The sequence below is a fragment of the Diplotaxodon limnothrissa genome, linkage group LG1 (assembly GCF_057381915.1).
Source record: "Diplotaxodon limnothrissa isolate DT_005_m linkage group LG1, D_limnothrissa_male_GT1.1, whole genome shotgun sequence".
Taxonomy (NCBI): domain Eukaryota; kingdom Metazoa; phylum Chordata; class Actinopteri; order Cichliformes; family Cichlidae; genus Diplotaxodon; species Diplotaxodon limnothrissa.
This window is the reverse complement of record NC_140596.1, coordinates 9,142,281-9,165,441: the sequence shown is the minus strand read 5'-3', so window position 1 is coordinate 9,165,441 and position 23,161 is coordinate 9,142,281. Positions and strand designations below refer to the sequence as shown.

General features: G+C 40.4%; 1 protein-coding gene across 1 annotated transcript in view; it reads left to right on the top strand.

Annotated features, from left to right (window-relative positions):
• garre1 (granule associated Rac and RHOG effector 1) overlaps positions 1–22,263 on the top strand; it is a 39,008-nt gene extending 16,745 nt beyond the window's left edge. Inside the window, exons 4-15 of the mRNA XM_085362938.1 lie at positions 4,764–4,976; positions 5,568–5,708; positions 5,969–6,064; positions 6,440–6,601; positions 6,824–6,982; positions 10,644–10,741; positions 13,754–13,879; positions 13,964–15,081; positions 16,050–16,215; positions 18,434–18,571; positions 19,283–19,358; positions 20,190–22,263. Coding sequence (XP_085219064.1) covers positions 4,764–4,976; positions 5,568–5,708; positions 5,969–6,064; positions 6,440–6,601; positions 6,824–6,982; positions 10,644–10,741; positions 13,754–13,879; positions 13,964–15,081; positions 16,050–16,215; positions 18,434–18,571; positions 19,283–19,358; positions 20,190–20,513 — 2,817 coding nt within the window. The 3' untranslated portion in view covers positions 20,514–22,263. The remainder of the gene's footprint in view (positions 1–4,763; positions 4,977–5,567; positions 5,709–5,968; positions 6,065–6,439; positions 6,602–6,823; positions 6,983–10,643; positions 10,742–13,753; positions 13,880–13,963; positions 15,082–16,049; positions 16,216–18,433; positions 18,572–19,282; positions 19,359–20,189) is intronic.
• Positions 22,264–23,161: the final 898 nt, after the last annotated feature.

Sequence of the window (23,161 nt, the reverse complement as noted above, 5' to 3'; positions counted from 1 at the left end):
TGGCCAGCTTGGTAGCACTTCAAACTTTTCAAAATAAAAGTGGCATCAGTTGTGGGTGATGTCTTTCTCAGATGAATTTAAAAGATGAGTCAGTTTAACATTTCTGAATGTTTATCAAATATTCTTGGGCAGTCCATCCAAGTTAAAATCCATTGTTATTACGGTCAGTATGTGAGATTGGGCAATTAATGAAGTTATTAAATCTTGGCTTTTTCACAACTGAGAGAAACGTTCATGTTTTATTCAATTATACTTGCGGTTTTTGACAACATGCGTGTTTCTTCAGAAAATGCGCGATAGTAATTTATAAAGAGTGTAAACAAACAATAACAACCAAAGAAGTGTGTATGATAGAGGCTGGCGCTCCATGTAACAGTTAGACCAAGCTTAATCTGCAATATCCTTTTCGTTTTACACAACGGAGACCGCTCTGCTCAAATCTGACAATCTAAGAGAAAGCATTGGAAATGAAGTATTTTTTTCTGTCAGATCATAATGGCCATTTTTAAAATTTTCACAGCTGACATCATCCTGATTGCATCAGATCTGCTAATATTTACTTTGAACCCAGCATTAGACCTCAAGAAAAAATGTGCTCGGCACGATACTTTATATATCTCTCTTAGCCTGATTGTTGTGCCATTTAAAGATGAACCCCATTTTAACCAAACTATGAGATTATATTGGATTTTTTTGTTCTGCTTATTTGGCTGATGAAGTTCCATCCACATGACTTTAGAGTCCCGCAGAACAGCTGTTTTACGTTTTTGAAGACTAGAATATCCAATAGGCCACTTCTGAGAAATGTAGGGGTCAGGATAATTGTGACCTTCCTGTTTCTTAGAAATGATTGTGTAAGGGGGAAGATGCAGAAAAAAAGAAGTGAAAAGCAAGGGAGAAAGCAAAAAATAAATAAAGCATGACCAGTGACATTAATGAACAGAGGTAGGCTGCTTGTTTTCTTTTGTAGATCAGACAGCAATGCAACCCCACTATGTAAGCATCTGGTTGTTGTAATAGCTTCACTCTCCTTTTACCCAGAAAAGGTCTGGACTTCAGGAACTCTACTCTCCCAGATCTGGTGTGGTGATTGTGCAGGTGTTCTCAGAAAATAGAAGTATAAATGTTGATGATTGATTCATGATTCGCCTTGTTTGGTTCTGAGGGAGGCCAGCATGAGCTTGGCTCTGCTGCACTCACTATTTCTCATATTTTCCATGACTGTGTGGGATACTGCACAGCCAATCACATGTGTTATCCATTATCTTATGCTTTAGCCATGTCCTCATTTTTTTTTCTTTCTTTGCTTGATTATAGCAGCCTTTGTAGCAGAGTAGTTTTTGATTTTTTTTTGTCAGCATGTGCTCATTTTGTTATCTTCATTAAGATATGCTGGTGATATCTACCTCGGCCCTCATTATCAGTGTTTGTTATGTTATTTTTCTGTTTGGCAAACATACTATATCTCCATTGAATAATTGACCTCTGATTAGTTGCTTTAACAGCAACAACAGGTGTTTCTCATGTAGTGTACCCTGGAAATGAGCCCGTATTTATCAGATCTCCAACTGAAGGTGGCAGGGGGATAGGCATCATATTATCCTACATAGTTTAGTGAATCTAAGAGTTTTGGCATGAACTTGCAGTTATGGATTTCATTTTGAGGACTGTAGCGACGGAAGTGTTGGCTTCTCCACCTTTTGCTGGTAAGTTGGAGTTCACTGTCGACTTTTGTACAGTTTTTTTTTTTATTGGCCTCAAAGGATAAATGTTGCTCATTTCAGTGATCCAGTAATGATTTTCCCAGTACTACCATAAAGGTTTTTCAGTTAAATATCCAACAGATTGTCAGTAGATTGCTTTGGAATTTTCTATAAATATTTAAGTCCCCCAGACATTCTAATTTAATCGAATTTAACTCATTCTATTTTTTCCTCTGACTTCTCACTTTGCACCATCAGCAGATTGAAATATCACAACTGATTTATATAACAACACCATCTCCCTGATATTCATGGTCCACATTGATGTATCTTTGTGATGAGTTGTTCAGAACGTATATATGTAAATGTGTATTTGCAAAATTGAGAACTTACTTTAGTGTGGCAGCATTTAGAACTAAGCAAAGACTGTGATGATGCATTGTCATTGTAGATATAAGCATCTTAGCATACTGACATTAGTTTTTTAGTCTAGAGCAGAGCTGTGCCATATAATATCTCAGAGCCACAAGTTTTCCTCTGAACTTGTCTTGTTTCTTTTCAGTCCAGGACCAGCTTGTTGTTATTTTAGTTGCATTATGAGGAACAGATTAAACAAACCACATGATATACTGACATTTTCAGCTTTCAGACAGGATACTGACTCTGAGTCACAGAGAAACTTCTTGTTTGGTAGTTTTCTTTTCTTTTTCTTTTGGTGAGCTTTCATATTGCTTGTTGCACACTATATAAAAAACGTTTCTTTCATACTTACAGGGGTTTTCCTGGCTCAGAATGTTCAGTGAGTTGCATTACTTTCTCTGAACTGTAATTTAAAAAAAAATGTAGTTAAAAAATTGTCGGGAAAGGTAGGTTCTCTAACTTGTTATGCTTGTTATAAGAAAACTCATTTTATAGTTCTACCTCAGGCTTGCTGTGGTAGAACTTTATTTATCCAATGCGCACACTGACTCAGAAAACATGTTGACATCTATAATTTTAAATGAGATTCCCAGAATCCAGTCAGTGCCCGAAGAACTGAAGTCTTGCAATCAGATTTTTATTTTTTATTTTTAATATAGAAAATGAGCCAGGAAGATACAGACCAATTAAAATAAGTTGAAACTGAGTTGCATCAGTAATTGGGAGGTATAGAAAGATTCAAACTGGTACTAATCAGAGCCTCATGGTGTAAGGTGTGATGATTCTTCAGTCTAAATATAAAAGCACATGTTTCAGTGTGTTTTCGCCTCAGCAAACAGTTCATCGGTGGAAATCAGAGTTTGTGCCAGCTCAGACTCTGCAAAAGATGCTGCTTAACAGCCTCTTCGTAGGTTTTCTCTTTTGCACAAACCACAATTAAACTTTGCAAAAGAACATGAAAAGAAGCCTGAATATTCAGAGGATATTTCTGGTCAGAAGAGCTCATATAAATTTGTTCAGTTTCTGTGAGGTCCAGCATGTTAAACATGAGCCCTGCTTGGAATACCACAGTGCATGGTCTTTGAATTTTTCCAGCACTGCTTTCGTATGGAGGATTGAGTGTGCCTTCAAAAAGACTTCATATGAAAAAATGGAAAAATAGACTAGAAGCTTGTCAATGAAATGTGTACCCACACATAACAGCGAGAACTACATTTGAGTTCCCGCTGTAATTATCGTAAACTTAAACAAAATCAATTTCATTTGAATTTTATATTTAGTTACTCTAAAGTTTCACTCTTGAGTCATTTGATATTTAAATGGAATCTGAATGAGGCAGTAAATTCCAAAGTCATGAGCATGTCAAATATGATAATTTATTTGGCAACGTGTCCTATTTTGTAGTTGTTACAAAACCAATGAAACTCCAAAGTCATGGCGGTTTTATGCCTCCAGTCATTTGTGCATCTTAGTTTTGGTGTCCGTGAATTGTGTTAAAGAATGAAGATGGCTTCGTTGTTGTTGTTCCTGTCTGCCATCATAAAGCAACTGCATATTTCTTACTTCAGAACTCAGCCCTATCCCTTGAGATATTTTCAGCAGGTATCTGAAAAAGAAAACCCTGTGACCGTAGCGAACCCACGGTGTCCTATTTCTCTTATTTTGCAAACTGAACAACAAACAGCTTGTCTGAACTCAGCAAGCACTTGCTTGGACACACTTTGTAGTGGAATGATGTCAGTTATTATTGTCAACTTTGCACATGCTTTTCCCACATGTGTGGAATAGTGGGTTTTTCTCTCCTTGCTATAATGTTCTTATATAATTATCTATTTATCTATCACTAAAGTTTACTTTATCGTAAAGTTTAGGTTTGCTAAAATCTGGTAAAATGTTGTATTTTGGAAGTTGATGTATTGGTTATAGAGATTTGGTCTTGCCATCTTTCACATTACGATTCTTAAGTTTGTGTAAAAAAACAAATAGGAAATAAGGTAGCAAAGTGTTTCTGAAAGAGAACTTAAGTTTATTTGTTGGATAAGTTTGAGATTAATAGGGCATACAATCGTTGAAAGCAGTAGCCAGACTTTAATCTGCCTGGTATTCATTTGCTGTATGTGTGTATAAACAGTTTAATGGTTGTCGCTAGCATGTTTTTCAAAGCATTTATCTTAATATGCTGCAACTCGAGCCAAAACACATCATGCCTGCGCAACATCCTGCACCAAATTTACCGAAACAAGCATATATCACAGCTTTTGAGGTTTACCTGTCAAGCATGATGATGTTTTGTGTATAGAAAATAGTTGACACACTTCTTAATTCCTGGAACTTTATGGTTGAACAGGCAGGCAAATGCAAAAAAAAAATATTAGATGGAGAAATAACTTGTTGGTAAAGCAACCAGTCATTACTTGACGAATGCTTCATTAGATAGGCGCAAACAAAGCAGCAAGCAGTTTTGTTTTAATCAACAATAACGAAGCCCAGAGGCATGTGGACATACAGGATTCCACCTCTATGCTGAGGGCATCCATATTGTTTGGTTTCTCAAACATCTTGACTGAGCCACATTCAAATAATGAGTGCTCTTAGACTTAAGGTATGTTGTAACTGTAATCTCTGTGTTCTTTTTCCCAGGTACTAGGTCGGTGCTTCCTCACGGTGATGCAGGTCCATTTCCAGTTTCTATCACAGGCTCTTCAGAAAGTCCAGCCCGTGGCTCAGTCTTGCCTGGCCGAGGCTCTTGCCCAGGCCCAAGAGCGCTGTGCCAATGCCCGCTCCCAAAGCTCTGACCTTGGGCCCCTTACAGAGCTGGAAGAAGCTTCCCGCTCATGGAAAGGTGCAGCTGAGGTATGCAGCCACAGCCCCAGGACTTTTCCAGATCTAAGCTTTGGAAATGTGTGGTTTGTCTGTGTGAGGTGAAAAAAAACAGCTTGCTACACATTCCTGAAAAATGCCAACAATTTATGATTTCCAGTCCAAATTTCCTATTTCCTCTTTTCTAGGCTGTAGCCTGTCTGTAAACTTGCATTGCTATGTTCTTTAAAGCCTATCTCTATGTAGGAGAAGCTGTTTTGTAAGAGGACCCAACTGATCTCCTGGCTTATCAGTCTCCAAGGACCCTTTCAAGATTTGTTGTATACAGTGAAGCAGAGAGGAGAATAGTGGGTTGATTGATTTGTTAAACTCGGGCATGCAGAGTGTTAGCCCTGCAGGGAATCAGCCTGGATAGAGGGAGACACCAGAGGGCTCATATTTCAGAAGCTACACAAGATAGGGTTTTTGCAGCATTGAAAGAAAACTATCAGTATTATATTAGCATTATACATTTATTCTCAAGTACTTCTTGCTTGTGGTGAGATTTTGTTGCAGTGCAACATTTCATTGATGTTCCTGCTGTAAATTGACCCAGAGCTCTTTTGTATGCTGCTGTACCCTCAGGCCACAGCGAGGCTGAGAGAGAGGGGCCGGGACGGCTGCCTGGCAGGCATCCAGGTTCAGCAACTCTTTTGCTCCAACAACACAACCATCCCTGAGCACCAGCTGAAGGAGCTCAACATGAAGATTGACAGTGCTTTACAGGTCCAGTATGAGTGTATAGATCAGGCTAGGAAATGAGTTGCTGTTATTCCAGAGTTAGACATATACTGAGGTATGTTTTAAGAATCAAATGGACTTTGGTCTTTGAGGTTTTCTTTTCATTTTAATGGAATAATACAATGGAACTAGATGAAGTCTTATATTATAAAACTATAATATAATTACTTTAAAAAACCGCAGAGAGGAGAAATAAAAACTGTAACATATTAAAGTAACTGATCATTTTCTTCTTCCCTGTCCAGGCTTATAAAGCAGCATTAGAGAGCCTCGGTCATAGTGAGTATGCTCTGAAGGCAGGCTTTCATCTCAACCCCAAAGCTGTGGAGGCAGCCTTACAGGTGTGTTCACTATCACAAATTGTAACCTTTCCATGTCAAGGTGGCATGCTCTCCCCCCCCCCCGTGTGTGTGTGTGTGTGTGTGTGTGTGTGTGTGTGTGTGTGTTCGTTCCCTTCCCTTCTGCTATTGTAGCGTGTTCGCTTAATTCTCCCGTCACTGTGGACTGGAGTTGGTGGCTGTCCACTGTTCCTTATACTTGCAATGATTTAATGCCTGTTAATTTCCCAGTAGCATAAAGTTTGTTTTTATGGTACTTGTATCATTTTAGTGTTGACACAGGAGTTGATTAAAGAATATTACGAACATATCTCATGTTTTTTGCTGTAATGAGTGTTTTGGCTGTTGTGTGTTTATATCCATGCGTGTGTCGTATAGGGTTGTTGCAGTGAGGCTGAGGCTCAGCAGGCGGGCAGGATGCAGACCACCTCGCAGCCCATTCAGTGCGAGCTGCCCACCATCCCCGTGCAAATTGGCTCACATTTTCTCAAAGGAGTGTCCTTCAATGAGTCAGCAGCTGAAAACCTCAAATTGAAAACGGTATGATCCTCATCTCGTCTACATTCTGTTGTTTTTTTTGTTTCATCATCAAAACATTTTTCAGTGTTTTGAGTGATAACCTTAGCAGATATGTAGGCTCCTGAAGTCTCAAGTTGTTGTTGTTGGGGGGGGGGGGGTTAATACAGGTGTCTATATTGTAACATCAGCAAATATTTGTGATAGGCTGCTTTGGTAATGGACCGCCATGTTTTGTTTCTTTAGCACACGATGCTGCAGCTCATTAAGGAGGCCCTTGGGCAGAACGGAGTGACACCCAGAGATGACTCTCCTGTCACTGAGGTCCTAAACCAGGTCTGCCCATCCAGTTGGAGAGGAGCTTGCAAGACAGCTGTCCAGCTACTGTTTGCCCAGGCTGGTCTGGTGAGTATAGATGTTAGGTCAGAGCACCATTCAGTAGTGTTTGTAAGAATTTTAAAATCAATGGAAAAAAAATAAAGTGACTTTTATTATTATAAATATTCCTCTAGATTTTTCTCAGTTTTTCTAAATGCTTAAGAAAGTCACCAGAAATGTAATTTATTTAAGTTATTTTATGTGTCTATGCCAAATGATGACTGGTCTTGTTAACATCCACTGTGTAGTTGGTACCTCAGAACAGTGGATAGTAGGTGGAATACCTGTGTGAACAGGCTTCTTCACTGCCACTGAATCCTCCATCTGAGTATCTGGTGGTTTGGCTACTTACATCCCATTGTTTGTCCGACTTGTACTGAAGATGAGCAGATCTGTCTGCTTGCTTTGAGGCAGCCAGGAGGTGTAAACGAACACCAGTGACAGACAAAAGGGAAGAAGCATTCCTTCAGCATCTGGGTGAAGGATAGGCTCGTCTGGACGGGTCTGACGAAATTCAAACAAAACTCCCCCACCCTTCTGTTGAAAAGGAGAGTCGTGGGCAGAGCCATCAGCAAGTCTTTCCTCAGAGTAACACCAGTGTGTTTATGCTTCACTGTTTATTTCCTCTGTGTGGTCTGCCCTGCTTTGTGTGTCAAAACGGAGAGCTTGTTCCCGTCCAGCCCCATGCTAACTGTAAAACAATCCCTATATGATGAATGAGCGCTTTGCATTAGCTCCTTATCTGAGCCTATTACCACCAAACCCAAAATAGATCTTGCAGCGAGTAAGCATGGACACCCACCCTCGCACACGTTGTATCTTCTCCACACATTTACTCACATGCTCATTGTCATGCAATGCACCAAATATGACTCCCACAGAAATGTTTCTCCTCCCTGTTTTCTTTACGCTCATGTGACAGTTACAGTGAGAAGCACCGTTTCTGTTGTGTTCCTGGCAATGTTGCTCACTTTTTTTATGGCTGCCAGAGTGCACTAAAACAACACGACCTTGTCTGTTCTGCTGCATTACTTCTCTGTGTGTGTCTGTTTCAACATATCTGACCAACTGACTGCATCTGTGTGCGGTTCTCACATAGTTTGCCCCCCCCCCCCCCCCCCTTTTTTTTTTTTTTTTTTTTTTTAAAGGATGCACCTGCCTTTTTAATAACAATAGGGTAATTTCCTGCAATACAGGAAATAGACTCCTCCCACCTTCACTCCCTCTTTATGACCCAGCTACTCAGGTCTCAAGGAGCCAAGGCCACTTTCAAAGAACTTGCAAATATATTTGACTCCCAGCAGACAGGAAGGCTTACCTGTGTGTTGTGACTTGCTGATTAAAGTCATTCACCTTTCTCACCTTGAACTCTCGCTGCTAAGTAGGAAATTAATGAGAGGTACCAGTAACTAGCATTTGACTTCTAACTATTTTTCCACAACATACCATGCCTGGAAAAAAGTCTTAAATTAGACTGACATTTTCTTTGAGCATAAGTCATGTCCGGTTGCTTTTTAAGACTGTGTCAGTGTGTGTTGCTGTATATGTGAAGCAAGAAAACTTAAAATATAGAGTAACTTTTTTGATTTCTAAACTGTGACACATTTATATTATCTCTGACAGAACAGGTATACATTTTTACTTGATATAAAAGTGTCATGTAGCAGCATTATGTGTTTATTTCCTGAGTGGGCAGAACACGACAAGCCCAGGCATGTCTGACAGCAAGTGCCACATGTAAATGGTGAATCGACTGGTTCTTATATAACGCTTTCTACTCTACCTGAGCACTCGGTGTACTTTATAGCTCATTCACCCAAGTGCTTGTTTTCTGTGCTTAAGTGCTTTCTATCTAATATTCACACGCTGATGAATGCATCGTAGAGAAACCAGGGTCTCGCAAAGATACAAGAATACAATTTGAGTTTATCTTGCCCAAGTACCTCAAGTTGGGCCTTTTTAGGGTTTGAAACCCACAGAGATGCGGTGTTTGGAGAAAATGCATCCCAGCTGTCCGATAATCTTGACACATAAGGGATAACTAAGGGTTTTGACAATGGTCATGACAAATGCATATTAATGATCAAGAAAATGACCTCGCAGCCCATTTGTTCGTCAGTGGTGCTAGTTTCAGTCATTATGCAAATGTTTAAGGTTAAAGAAACCTGCATTCAGCTGAGGCTGAAGACGTCACTTGGATGTGTGATGAAACATTTCTCCCACTAAAAATGCTACATCCAGATGAACAGAATCAACTTTTTGGGTTGTCATGAAAGTGTTTTACTTCATCTGACAGAGTATATACACTTGTTTGTTTACTCATAGTTGCCAGAGTTTGTCTCCTCTACATAATGTTTAGTAGGTTTTTCACTTGCACGTACAGAAATGGCCAACAAGTTAATGTCACGTCGTAAGCGGTCACGTGTCCCCAAAATCTCTATGCAAGCCTCCAAGGATGGTTTGGTAAAAAGGGAGCTACTTCAAATACTTCAAACCTCCAAATAAGCACAATAAAAAGCAAGAATATGCAAGAAGTGCAAAATAGGCAATAAAACTGTTCTCACTAAAGGAGGAAACGGCAAACTTGTTTCACCAGTTAAGGGTCGAGCATGAAAGGAGGAGATGCTAGCAGCTGGTGACATGTAGACCCTGACCAGTACAGGATTTTAAAAGTTCTATATTCCAATATATCAGCCACTATATTTATTTTTCTCAGACATTTGAACTATACATAGATTTACTAAACATTTGTCATGTGTAGTTATTTCTGAGTCCTTGCTAAGATGATATGACGGTGCACTTGAGAAATGTTTTTACGCCAAAAACAATCTTGTCACAGGAACTTGCGGATTACTTTTTTCCTCCCAATTCTGCCCAGATCAGCTGATTGTTGTGTTCGTGGCGTTCCAAACATGGCACTAATAGGGAAGTGCTTATGAAGTTATTTGCACGCTTGAAGAAGTTGATCCTGGTTTTTCAAATGGCGCCAACAGGGAAGTTATGCAGTGACCTCTGGTGGACAAAATATGCAACACTGATACTGACTGAAGGGTGTTTCTCCCAGATCTTCTTTACTTTAACTTCATTTTAACCTTAAATTTAATTTAGAAGCCATTATAAATGCAGATATGAATATATGAGCACAAAGATAATATTTGCTGAGAATTGGTCTGAACTGATATTTCCGGGGGGACAAACTGTGAATGAAAATTTCTGATATCGTTAGATGGTGGTAAAGGAGGGTTTTAATCAGCTGGGTAAAATTGTAATTGTATCTGTCCGTATTCTGTAGGGTTTTGTAGAGTTGGTGTCTTTATACTCGCCAAGTTTGACGTCACATATTTGTAGCACTTTGGACGGTCTTGCATTTCAGTTTTTGTAACCTAGTGCACTGGACCACTGCACTGCAGATGGGTGGAAGATGCGAGTGTACGTTGGGTCAGTTTTTACCGCGATTTTAATGATAGTCCTGTACTGAAGTTAAGAGAGCTACAGATATACAGAGGGAAATGGTGCAACAGTTTGAAAAGAAAAAACTTCGTGGAAAATAAAATAAAAAATGGCAAAAAAACTTAGCAGCAATCCAGCACAACCTTTTTTTTTTTTCAGAAGATAAATCACAATAATGGAAAGAAATGGCAGGAAAGGTTAAGATGGCTAACAGAAGGGTATTTCTGTGTCCTGTCAGGTGGTTGTCGATACTGCGCAGATTGAGAACAAGGAGGCCTATGCTCCCCAGATCACTCTGGAGGGATCCAAGGTGGTGGTCCAGGTTCCTTCTACATGGTGAGTACAACGTGAGAAATGCAACACACAAGTTGTTTTTATGAGTTTTTTTTTTTTTTTTTTTAACGTGGCATATAGGTAATATGTATACATTCTTTAATTGTTTTTGTTTGTATACATGTTATTCAGCCTTTTTGCCAGGAAATCATAATTAAAACAGGTACCTGGGCTGTTTACTACAGTCGCAATCAAAAGTTTAAGATCACTTGAAAAATGGCAGAAAATTATATTTATATTTTATTATATTTTGCATTGTTGGATCTTAACAAGCTTCCAAGTAGAGCGTCAACAACAACAAGAAGAAACAGGAGTGAGACAAAACAATTTTTGAGCATGCATTTTATTGAAGACAACACTTAAACTGAAACAGTTTAAATAGTTAATGTTTTACAGCTGATCAAAAGTTTCAGACCACATGCCTTTAAAAGGTGAAATCTGTGCAAAAATGTGGATTCATTGTCATTTTCTGTCAGGTAGTCACACTGTCATGACGTTCTGATGGTAAAGGCGAAAAACCTTTCCCTTTATGAACGTGGTCGGGTTGTTGAACTGCATAAGTAAGGTCTCTCGCAGTGTACCATCGCTGCTGAGGTGGGGCGCAGTAAGACAAGTCATGTGGAATTTCTTAAATGAACTTGAGGGTTATGGAGCAAAAAAGTCAAGTGAAGACCCAAAGAAATTTCACCAGCAATGAGGCAGAGGATCCAATTGGCTGTCTGTGAAGACACTGGACGATCCTCGACCCAAATTAAGGCGGTTAGTGGTGCCAACTGCAGCCCCATAACATCAGACTGCATCTGAGGCTGAAGGGGTTGAAAAACAAAAAACGTCTTCAAAGGCCTCGTCTCCTTGAGCGCCACAGACCTGACCGTTTGGACTTTGCAAGAGAGCACCAAACATGGGACATTGAAAAGTGGAAGAAAGTTTTATTTTTTGATGAGAAAAAATTTCACCTTGATGCAACGTTGCTGGCATGACAAGCAGATCCCAGCAGATGTTTTCTATGCTCCACAGTGGGGGGAGCGCCATAACGGTCTGGGGTGTTTTCCTTTAATGGAACAATGGAGCTTCAGGAGGTGCAGGGGTGTCAAATGGCCGCTGGCTATGTCCCCATGTTGCAGAGAGCATCCTTCATGACTGAGGGCCCTCATCTCTGTGGTAATGACTGGGTTTTTCAACAGGACGATGCTACAGTACACAATGCGCGCAGGACAACGAACTTCTTCCAGGAGAATAACAGGGGGTCATCCTGCATGTTCCCCTAATCTAAATCCAATTGAGAACCTTTGGGGATGGATGGCAAGGGAAGTAGATGCCCTTCGTGCAGCCATCTTCAACACTTGGAGAAATGTTCCCAGGCACCTCATGGAAACGCTTGCATCAAGCATGCTGCAACAAATTTTTGAAGTGATCAATGGTGGAGCATTGTTTTCAATAAATTGCATGCTCAAAAAATGTTTTGTCTGACTCCCCTTTCTTCTTGTCGTTGAAGCTTTACTTGGAACCTTGTTAAGATCCAACCATGGAAAATGATTTTTTTCCCCCCCCATTTTTTAAGTGGTCTTAAACTTTTGATTGGGACTCTATCAGTTCTTCGTCACACTGGCTTTTAATAAGTGTAAATTTAGTCAACCTTAAAAAGCTGCATCCCAGTGCTGTCTTATTTGGCAGTTGGTTTTATGATGGCAAATATCCGCCGTAGACTGATTTTTATTTATTTATTTATTTATTTTTTTAAATAAATAAAATAAGATTGATGAGGCCAACCACTAGTTTTTGAAGACAAGTTATGATGGCTGGAACCAGACAGGATGAAAGACGGGCTGGATCTTATTGTGAAACAGGGGACAGACATGAGCATAGTCTGCAGTCATCAGAAAAGTGTTTACTGAGATCACAGACCAAGAGAGCTGAAAGTTTGTTTTTTGTTTTTTATTTGTTTTTTTATAAACTTCTTTACAACAGGAAGTCTTTTTGCAGCCAGAAGAGTTGCCCCCTGCTGGCCATTAACAAGAATACAGGTTTAAAGTATTAATGTGTTGGCTTCACTTTTCAGAGCCAGAAGCTTTATTCATCCTTTACAAATTCTGTGGCCAATGCTGATGTTTAAATAGATGACAAAAAAAACAAACAAAGAAAAACTGCTCTTACACTGCAGAACTTCAACTTTACTCATTTATAGCATCAGCTGTAAATTTTCAAGCACACCTACACATGTGCTGACTGAGCTTTGGGTAATAAATCAATGCATTAGTATCTGAACCTTTTCATTGTGGGTTTGTGAGCAGACAGCAGAATTTACAGTCCCTTAGTAAACAGATAAGTAACATACAAATCTAGACTGTTGGAGACAGTTGAAAATTGAAGGCAAGTAAATTGAAGTTGGTATTATGGAACAAATCAACACATGCTGCTGATTTGGACGGTTTTATACAGACTTTAAAGCTTAAGGCTCAAGAGGGATTGAGAATGTGTTTGATATAAAATATTTAATAAACAGTGAAATGATGGTTAGTGCCTTCATACTTAGGTAGTATATAAGAGATTTTTGTGTAAATGATGTGTACTTTAAAACTAAGCCATATCATTGGTATTTGTGGTGTTAGAAAAGTCAAACTGGTTTTTGATTCAGAGCACTTTTATAATGGTCCTGGAAGAAGGTGTTTCTCAGAGGCTTTTATTTAACTGACTTTTTTTTTTTTAAAGTTATGTACTCTAATGCAGTGCTGATATTATGTGTGTTGTAAATCAAGTCAAACTAGTCAAAGCAAGTATTATTTTAGGGAATAGGGGAAGTATTTCTTCTTAAAACCTCTGTGTCGTGTCACAGTACATAGTTTTGTGATGAGTTTGAGTTTTTTATTTTAATAAAAGGAAGTGTGGGATCTTTTCTTGTTTATAAATATCACATGCCAGATATTCATCTCACCTGAGCCTTTATGTGTAAGACATACTGTTGGACTCACAGATCATGTCCTGTCCTGTTGTGAATGTTTGTGTCTTTGGGTTCAGGTGTTTGAAGGAGGACCCAGCTACTATGTCCTTACTCCAGCGAAGCTTGGACCCAGAGAAGACACTTGGTCTTGTAGACGTGCTTTACACAGCGGTGTTTGACATCAACAGGTGGAAGGAGAGAAAGTGAGTAGATGTTAGTAATGATTAACGATTTCATTCCATGTTTTGACTAGCTAACACACATTTCTTTTCTCCTGTCCACAAAAGAGAGCAAGCCTTGCCCACTATTCAGATACAGCTACAGAGAGAGAGCCCAGACTATGGCATCCCCACAGACTTGCCTCCAGGTACCAGCTCCAAGACCTCTAGTGGACTGCCCAAAACTATATCAAAGCTCACTTCCAAGTTCACAAAGAAAGTCTCATCCAGCTCAAATAGCGGAGGCAGTTTTTCCATCCCTAGTACTCCATCTCGCAGCATGCTAACAACCAGTAACTCTGAGGACAAGGCAAAAGGCATGGGCCACAGTGATGGGAGGCTACAGAGCATCCTGCAGATGGGCAGCCTGCCTTGTACCTCTGACTCCACTCAACAAAACCAGCTGGCCAACGGTTCAGTTTCTGAAGACCAGGGGATGAACCTGCCCACAGACCAAGAGATGCAGGATGTCATTGACTTTCTCTCAGGATTCAACATGGGCAAATCCCAGCAAGCCTCACCCCTGGTCAAGAGGAGGAACTCTGTGGCTTCTGCTAATCCTGCTGAGCTGAAGCCCCCAAGTGGTCCTTCACAAGCCACCTCATCAATCTCTCACAGTGCCCTGCAGCCTCCAGCTCAGACCCTGCCTCAGCCCCAGCCTCAGCCTCAACCTTCACAGCCAGTACAGAAACAACAGCCTCAGCCTAATCCACAGCCGCCTCCCCAACAGCAACAACAGCCCCAGCAGCAGCAGCAACCCCCTCCTCCACCACCTCAGCAGCCCTCCCCACAGGCCCAGCACCTCTACTACCAGCACCTCCTGCAGCCCATCACTCAACAAGCGCCTCCCCCGCAGCTTCCTCCCCAGCAAACCCCACCCCAGGTCTTACCACAACAAAGAGTGGCAAGCAAGTGGCTGGGCACTTCTGGACAACAGCCTCCGCCGCAAGGACCCCCAGCAGGGCTATCACCCCTAGGTCCCATTGGGCAGTGGGCATCATCTGGACTGCCAGACTTGAGCTCAGACCTGTACAGTCTGGGCTTGGTCAGCACCTACATGGACAGTGTCATGTCAGAGATGCTGGGTCAGAAACCCCAAGGACCTCGTAACAATACATGGCCCAACCGGGACCAGAGTGAGGGAGTGTTTGGAGTCCTGGGGGACACATTGCCCTTCGACCCAGCAGGTGATGTTTACCTTACAGTTTCATGTTTGAGTTTACATCCATATGAAACAGAGTGAACATTTATTTATATAAGAACAGCTCAACTCTTTAAGTTAAAAAGAAGGCAGACACTCACATCCAGAATATGAAGAAGTTGAGAGCACAAAAATCAGCATGACTAAATTCACCATTTTTGTTACTTGCATTATGCATTTTGGTAGTGATATCCATCTTATTAAATAAACAAATAATGTTGATTGTGATGAGATGAGGGAACAAACCAAAGAGCCTTTTATTTAGTTTTCTTTCACTGGGTTAGGTTAAGTTTCAGCTAATCCTGCAGCATTGATGGCACTGACTTTCATTATTTTAAAACCTCAGAGAAGCTTAGTAGTGTCTCTAACACTTTGAAAGGTATAGCTGGAGACAAATGTTCAGGAAAGGGGTGTGGGTGGCCTGAGTCTCCCTACAGTACAATCAAGATGAAACCATTAAGAAGATGGTAGTGGGTATCAAGCTGACTGTAAAAAGTTTTTAATTTAAATTCAAATCTTAATCGTGTCATAAAAGAAAATTAGCTTTCAAACATCAGCTGATATCAAAAATAAAGATGCGACTACCAGACAAATATTACTACAGTGCATAAAAGACACTGTAATTTGACTAAATTGAGCAGATTTTTCTTAAAACCTGAAGGGTGACATAAGACACCTGATATAAATATTGGTCAGGTACGATGAGAAGTTGTGGCTACAACTGTAAGTTGGTGATGTGCGCTGAATTTAGCTTGTGTCAGTTATATTTCTTACAGTGCAGCACACTCTTTTGATTGCGTCGAGGCCCATTGTGCAGAGTTGACTTAAGGCTATTGTGATTTTTCTGCTGTGGTAGACAGTCTGGCTGAATAGATTGAGCTCCAGGGAGCGAAAGAGAAAAGCTGAGGGTGTCAGAAACTCATAGTTGTGTTTATCCTCCCTTTCCACGCGCAGTTGGCTCGGACCCGGAGTTTGCACGTTACGTCGCCGGCGTCAGTCAGGCCATGCAGCAGAAACGGCAGGTACAGCACATTCGCCGCCCCAGCAACACGCGCAGCAACTGGCCAATGCCTGATGAGCAGCACAGGACCTGGTCCCACCCAGAATACTTCAGCGAGGGGTTGGTACCCATACATCTGCTTTTACCACTCATTCATTGCCAGACAAGTTGACATTTTAGCACGTGTCCCACATAGGGATGTTTAAGAATATATAATGACCCTCAATCAACCAAGCTATTTCAACTAGAATCAGAGTAAGGGCCTTTTTATTATGCATGGTTTTAGTTATTCAACCTATGCTGTTTCATTTATATGTGACAGAGATTCTAAAAATGCTCTTATGTTATTGGTTAAAAAACACCAATTCTACAAATAAATTACATTTTATAATATGTGTCTATTACTATTTCAAAAACAGCTGGTCTTTGGTTCAACAGTACTAAAACCCAAAACTTTGGGTATGTCTAAGTGAATTCTACAGTATTCTGTTATCATTTTAACTCAAAAAATATCAATAAACAAATTGTAATAAAGTCATCATGTTTTTCATCCTTTTCCTTCCATGCTTCTATTTAAAACTGAACCTAAACAAACCTTTGTAGAAAGGTCATTTGTTTATTATTGGGATCTGACCAATCAGTATTATATGTCAGTATTAGCTGTTTGCCAATCTATCTCTGTCAGCATTCATAAGCTGATAAATGAAAAATTAAAGAAAAGAAACCATGTTATGAATATTTACTTAGTTTGTCATAGTTAAGGTCATTCATGCATGTAAACCAGTAATAAGAACCGCGGCAAATGTTAAGATCATTTCTTTATTTTTTGTATGTCAGAAAGCAAAAGAAAATCAGTCAATCAACAAATGTCAGTTTTGGTCTTAAAATTCAGTTACACTCGGTCTATTGTAGGTAAAGATCTTAACATCAAACATTCAATTAAAAAAAGTATTTTTCTTATAAGACAAACTGGTAGTGAGTTGTTTTTAGGAGGAGTCTTTTAGCAGCACTGCACTTACAGGGGTTGATTTATAAGATTTTAGTGATTGGCTTTAAGGTTTGTTGTGACCAGGTTTCAGATAGCATCTCAGAGCTGCTCTCCCCTGCCACTGTGTGCACAGCCTGAGGCAGATAAGAACCTTCTTGCTGTTGATGTCTCTGAATTTAAGATGAGCAGATCATGGTTCTGCTGTTGGAACACCTAAGCTCTGGATAAATCTGCCTGAGGAGCTGTTATCATCTTTTAGCTCAAACATTTGTTTCTGCTGATATCATTCCTTTGATTGGCCAGCCATGGTTGCATTCCTGACATTGTTTTCACTTTGAGAGTCTGTCTCTGTGTGTGTGTGTGTGTGTGTCATTATGGCAGTGCTCCTGTGAGGCAACTAGCACAAAGGTGTTTTTGAGGACTTTTAAAAGTGTTTGTTTTGTCCAATTAATTTAAATCATGTAAACAGCATCCAGAAAGTCATTTAGGAAAAAAGAGAAATACACTATACAAAATAAAGTAAAATGCAGTACAATATTGTTCTATCTTCTGTTGATGTAGCTTTGACAAAATCATATACTCTTAACCACAGATAAATAAATGCTTCCAGAGCCAAGAGCCTATGAAGTCAACAGTAAAGTGTGTACAGAGGTCAGGGCAGGGGGCTGCCCCATAGATTTTTGAGACTGGAAGTCTTTTTGCAACCAACAAAGGTCACCCCCTTGTGGCCATTGCAAAGCATGCATGTATCAGCAACTTCACATTTTAAAGCCAAAAGCTGTAAATGACAGCAGTATGCAGCATCGTGCTGATTCTCAAATGTGACAAGTACAGATCAGTGCTTTCCTGTTTATATGTTTGCAATGCAGGGATGTCTGACTTTTGGTAGTTTGAGAACCAGCATACTGATGGGTTTCACATATGGTACATTTGTTTTGAAATGTGAAAGCTTTCATCGTCGTGGGCACTGGCATAGTTTTAAACTGTCAAACTGTGTCATGTGATGTTTTGATTATGTTTTTAATTTATCCAACATTAGCAATAAGTGAGGCATTTAGCATGTTTATCCTGGGTGCTCTTGTTTAATTCCACCCACATGTGACACACCATCCTGCTCACAGATGCAAGCAGATAGAAGTAAACAAGCCATCATTGCAGTTATGCGATCTCACTTTTAAACCCTATGCAAAAATGTATCACTTTTATGCAGCTTTTGCTTTGAATAAAGGCCGAGAGATACTGGGCTTTAAATTCATATGTTTAAGTTGTCTAATTTTGTTGGTTTTGTTATACACAGTTTTTAGTAACTAATAGAGAAATTGCTAACACCTTCTCTGGTTGTGCCCACAGTGATGCTGTAAACAGTGGTTGGTCAGCCAATCAGGGGGACTCGGCCAGCTCTAGTGACGAGACATCTTCAGCCAATGGTGACAGTCTGTTCTCCATGTTTTCTGGGCCAGACCTGGTAGCTGCAGTTAAACAAAGGCGGTAAGTCTGAAAGTCATCCACTTGTGGTGTTTATCTTGTTCTGTCTTCCTGGTTTGGTCCTTATGGAGCCCCGCAAGGGACATGGGAGAAGAAAAAATAAAGCTGAAGTTTTGCAAGATCTTGCAAAAGTTTTGGCCGCATTCTTCAGAGGCCGCCAGCTTGAAGCTGACCGGGAGGTCAAGGCACGATGTGCCGGGAGTGCGGTGTTCCCCCCGACTGTAGTGAGCCTCGACCTCCCGTTAGCTTCGAGATGGTGGGTAACAGACGTCTCCTAAAATGTCGGAGCACTTTTGCAAATATGTGATGTCATGATAAACCGAGCAGATATTTGACGTTTACACAGCTACATTCACGCCTCAAAATATCTTAAAAGTTTATTTTGTGACCCACAAAGCGTAATATTAAAACTAAGTAGCTGCCGCCATTGTTGGAAACGAATTGGCTGGGCCGCGCTATGAATTCTGGGATAGGTTGGGTTACGAAGGATACACTGACTCGGCCTTCAAATGTGACCTGCAAAGTATGCAGTCTATTTTGCGAGATCTCGCAAGACTTTTGTTTGCAAAGGCTCATCGTAATTTGTTTTTCTCCCATGTGTCTTGCGTGGCTCCGTAGGTCATCGTGTTTATCTCAGTAAAAATATCTGCTGCAGTTTAACATTCATCAGATACTCTTTGTGAGTATGTTCAGTGTAGATTTCTCTGTCCTCAGGAAACACAGTTGTGGTGAGCCTGAGGTGTGCACTCTGCCTTCACCACCTCTCCATCACATCGGCGACGATAGCCAGGTAAAGTTTGAACCCCTCTGTGCCAGTGAAATGTCACACTTCATTTTATTTTACGCTGGACTAATTATAGATTCCTGTGTTTAAGAATGGTTCAGGAACTCCCCCAAAATAATAAATGTGTCAAACGAATGTGAACAAACAGCTGCTATGAGTCCTAAATGTCTAGGTATCAGCTGAACTACACCCAGATCATACTTTTATGCAATACCTGTTTGTACCACAGGATTCTGCAATGAGTCTGTGTAACATCCGTATAACCAGGCAGGTCATTAATGGTAGCACACAGTGGATGTAGCCACCGTGACATCATGGATTGGTTAGGGAAGTCCCGTTATGAAGCGTTTTCAAGCAAGGGTAGGAATTGGCTCCAGAAGTGCATAATAGACTGCTGTGAACATTCCCATGAAATCCTCCTTTCTGACTCTTGGAATTACCTGGATTTACAAAATGAGCCTAATATTCTGTTTAATATGATCTGAAAGTAGTGATTGAGATTATAAAGTCACCAGGAAAATACTGAAGTCACAAATGTCAGATTAAGTCACGTTCACTTCCTCTTCATTCTCAAACCCAGAAGCTACATCCGTGTTTTACACACATACATTAAAAGATGGCTGTTGAGAGAAAAATTACAGTCTAGGAAAAGCCAAAACCTCTTGAGGAGATTGGGGTAGGGCTGTAAATTAAAAGAGCAGGAGCACTGGTGAAATGCTGCCCCCTGGTGGGGAAGGTTTAGAAACAGTTAGCAGAAGATGATTACAAAAACGCCTTTAACCATTTCTACTATTTTTGATTGCATGTTGACTCGTCATGTTCCGGCCTCCTCCACAGGACAGCAAAACTAAAACTTGGCCTCCCAAAGCACCGTGGCAACACTCCACCCACACCAACACCATGCCCAATCCCAGTTCTTCCTTGTACCAGATGAACATCCCTCCTTCTTCCCAGTGGGGCGACTCCATGCCAATGCTCCAGTCTCCCGTGTGGTCTACTGCCAGCGACTGCTCCCCCTCCACCGGCATCTCCTCTGGTTTTCCGTTCACCCAGCAGCAGCAGCAGCAGCAGCAACAGCAGCAACATAAACCGATGACCAAGGGCTTTAAATCCTTCCCCGTCAAGCATGAGCACAGACCCTCCTACCTTCACCAGTACTGATCCCGATCTAATGTCTAACGAGTCCACGGTGAAGTGCCACAGAGGACCCGTAGCTCTGTTACATGAGCCACTGAGTGGGCCGAGCTACAGCCATTAAACTCCACACCCAGCGAATTGGAAAATTTCAAAAGCCTCACAGGCAACGTAAAGTATACACACTGGCTTGACATTTTTTTGTATCTATATTTTTCCATGTCAAACATCCCCATCAGAAAAAGATGTATTTTGAAGTTTTTCAAACTGCCATGTTTTAACCATGAAAGGTGCGCATGTCGTGCTGGCAGCAGTTAGTCAGGTGGTCGTTTCTCTGTCTGTCGAGCAGAAATTTCCTCAGACAAGAGCTGGAGACGTGCAAAGCCGTCACCCACTTGCTTCTGCAGCTAAAAGTGTGTGTGTGTGTGTGTGTGTGTGTGTGTGTGTGTGTGTGTGTGTGTGTGGAGGGGATTACAAGGGGGCAGGGGCTTAAAATGCTCTCATTTTGCCCGTAATAAATATACTGTGTCTACATAGCTGTAACTGCCAAATCTCATGCAAGATGACCCAGAATACAGCTACCATCTACTGTTTCATAGCTTGTAAAATAGTGAAGTTGAAATATAAATATTTAGTACTTTTTATTAAGAGGCTTTGAGCAGGCTCAGCATAAATATAGTAAGTCACTGCAGAGGTGTAATTTGAGAGAAATACACTACTTTTTCAACAACTGACCAGAGTTAAGAGTTATAGCAGTAACTATGTGCCATGTTGGTATCGATAGCACTTGCAGAATATTATTTCCAACCAAAGCGTTGTTCGGAAGACGAATGGTGCTGAAGAGATGAGAGGCAGTCTGAGATTATTGATCAACATGAAGTTAAACACCCTACTAGATGTGAGCATTAGGGAACATCTTCATTTCCTCTTCTCTAATTGGCAGTTGTTGGCTCCAGATTGACACTAACTCCCATAAACCTAACGTTTCTTCTTTGTTTAATAACACAATATTTTTTGTGTACAATTATTGACAGTATTAATCTTATTTTTGTATTTTCTTACATGTTATACCATACTGTATGTTAGTATTCCTGCAGACATATTACATAAAACATTATTTTCCACCTCCCAATATGTGAAAAAAGCACATGTTTTTCCTACAGAGTTTAACTACAGCATCGATCTATAAAGGTTACCAAATACGCCATGCTAAACACTAAAACATTGTGTAACGAGGGTGGGTTTTTTGTTGTTGTTGTTTTGTTTTTTCAAGCCCTTGTTTCCTCCGTTCCTATGGCAGTGGGCTGTATTTAAAAGCCCAGAATGTTATCTTTTTGTGATGTTTGCGGATGCCAATGTTGCCTGTATTTATGAAATGACACCATGTTTTCAGAAAACTAACATACTTAACATGTTTACAGAGAATTGTTTGCTGTATATACATATAAATATATATCTTTTTATAGTTAATGTGCTTTGCACAATCAAGATATAGGGTTTGTTGCTTTTTGTCTGTGTTATCTCCCTAACTGTTGCAGCCTTTTTTAAGACATCAGTACAGACCTTGGACTGTAACTGTTAGCTTCTCAGCTGTGTCAAATGGTTTACTAGTGGCTTCTAAAAAAAACACAAAAAAAGAGAAAAATAATAATAAAAACATGTTGCCCTGATAGAAGATATGAAGGGGGGCTGCTTGGCTTATGTTGCTTATTGTTCTCTTGAGCTGGCAACTGAATCTTTCCAAGTGTACCAGCAATGCAAAAAATAAATAAAAATAACTAGCAATTCAAAATGCTGTTGTTTTTTTAAATTTTTTTTTTTTTTAAACATAAGTCTCTTGCTGGTTTTCATTTTTTTCCTCCCGCTTACTTCACCTATCGTCTGCTTTTTATCTGGGCCTGGATTACAGGGACTGCAGTCTAAACAGACCTCCTCCTTCACAGCTGTGTGCTCCAGCGCCAAATGGAGAAAACACACAGCCATTCCTAAGCCAGGCAAAAGATATCTCTCCAGCATGTCCAAGACACAAAACAAGACAAGGAAGCTTTCTTAATCGAGATACAGTTGACCCTCAAAATTTGCGGGGGTTACATTCCTTTAAAAAACTGCAAATTCTGGATGTGGTTCAAAAAAAGCCTTTTTTTTTCTTTTTTTTTAAATTTAAGGTTAGTTTAAACCCTAAATATGCTTTTGTGTGGCGTCTTATGGCTTTTAGAACAAAACGAACAACATGCAGATAGCTACACGCAGAGATGCATTAAGGAGAGCTGAATTACGCTCTCGGATTGGCTACTTTCTGCCTCTGAATGGTATCTCACCATCTCAAACAAAGATATCCTCTGAAACAAAACTGCAACTTTGTGGGGGAATACTGTAGCCTGTGTTGTTAGTTTCTGTATAATGTAACTTGGATATATGTAGGTGTGGTAGCTTTCAAGTTGTAGCTCAAGGCCTCAGAGAGGAAAGAAAAACAGCTGGGGTGTTCTAAACCAGAGTGATAAAAGATGCTCCTGCTGAAAGCATTTAAGTGGATGTGAACTCTACACCTCAGGTTTACTATAACTGCAAGCCCTTGTGAAACCCTACACCTGATGTGCCCCTTCCTTATAAATTTAAGTACCTAGTGCTGTTAACACACCTTTCACAGATATGAATGCTGAGGAAGGTGTTGGGTT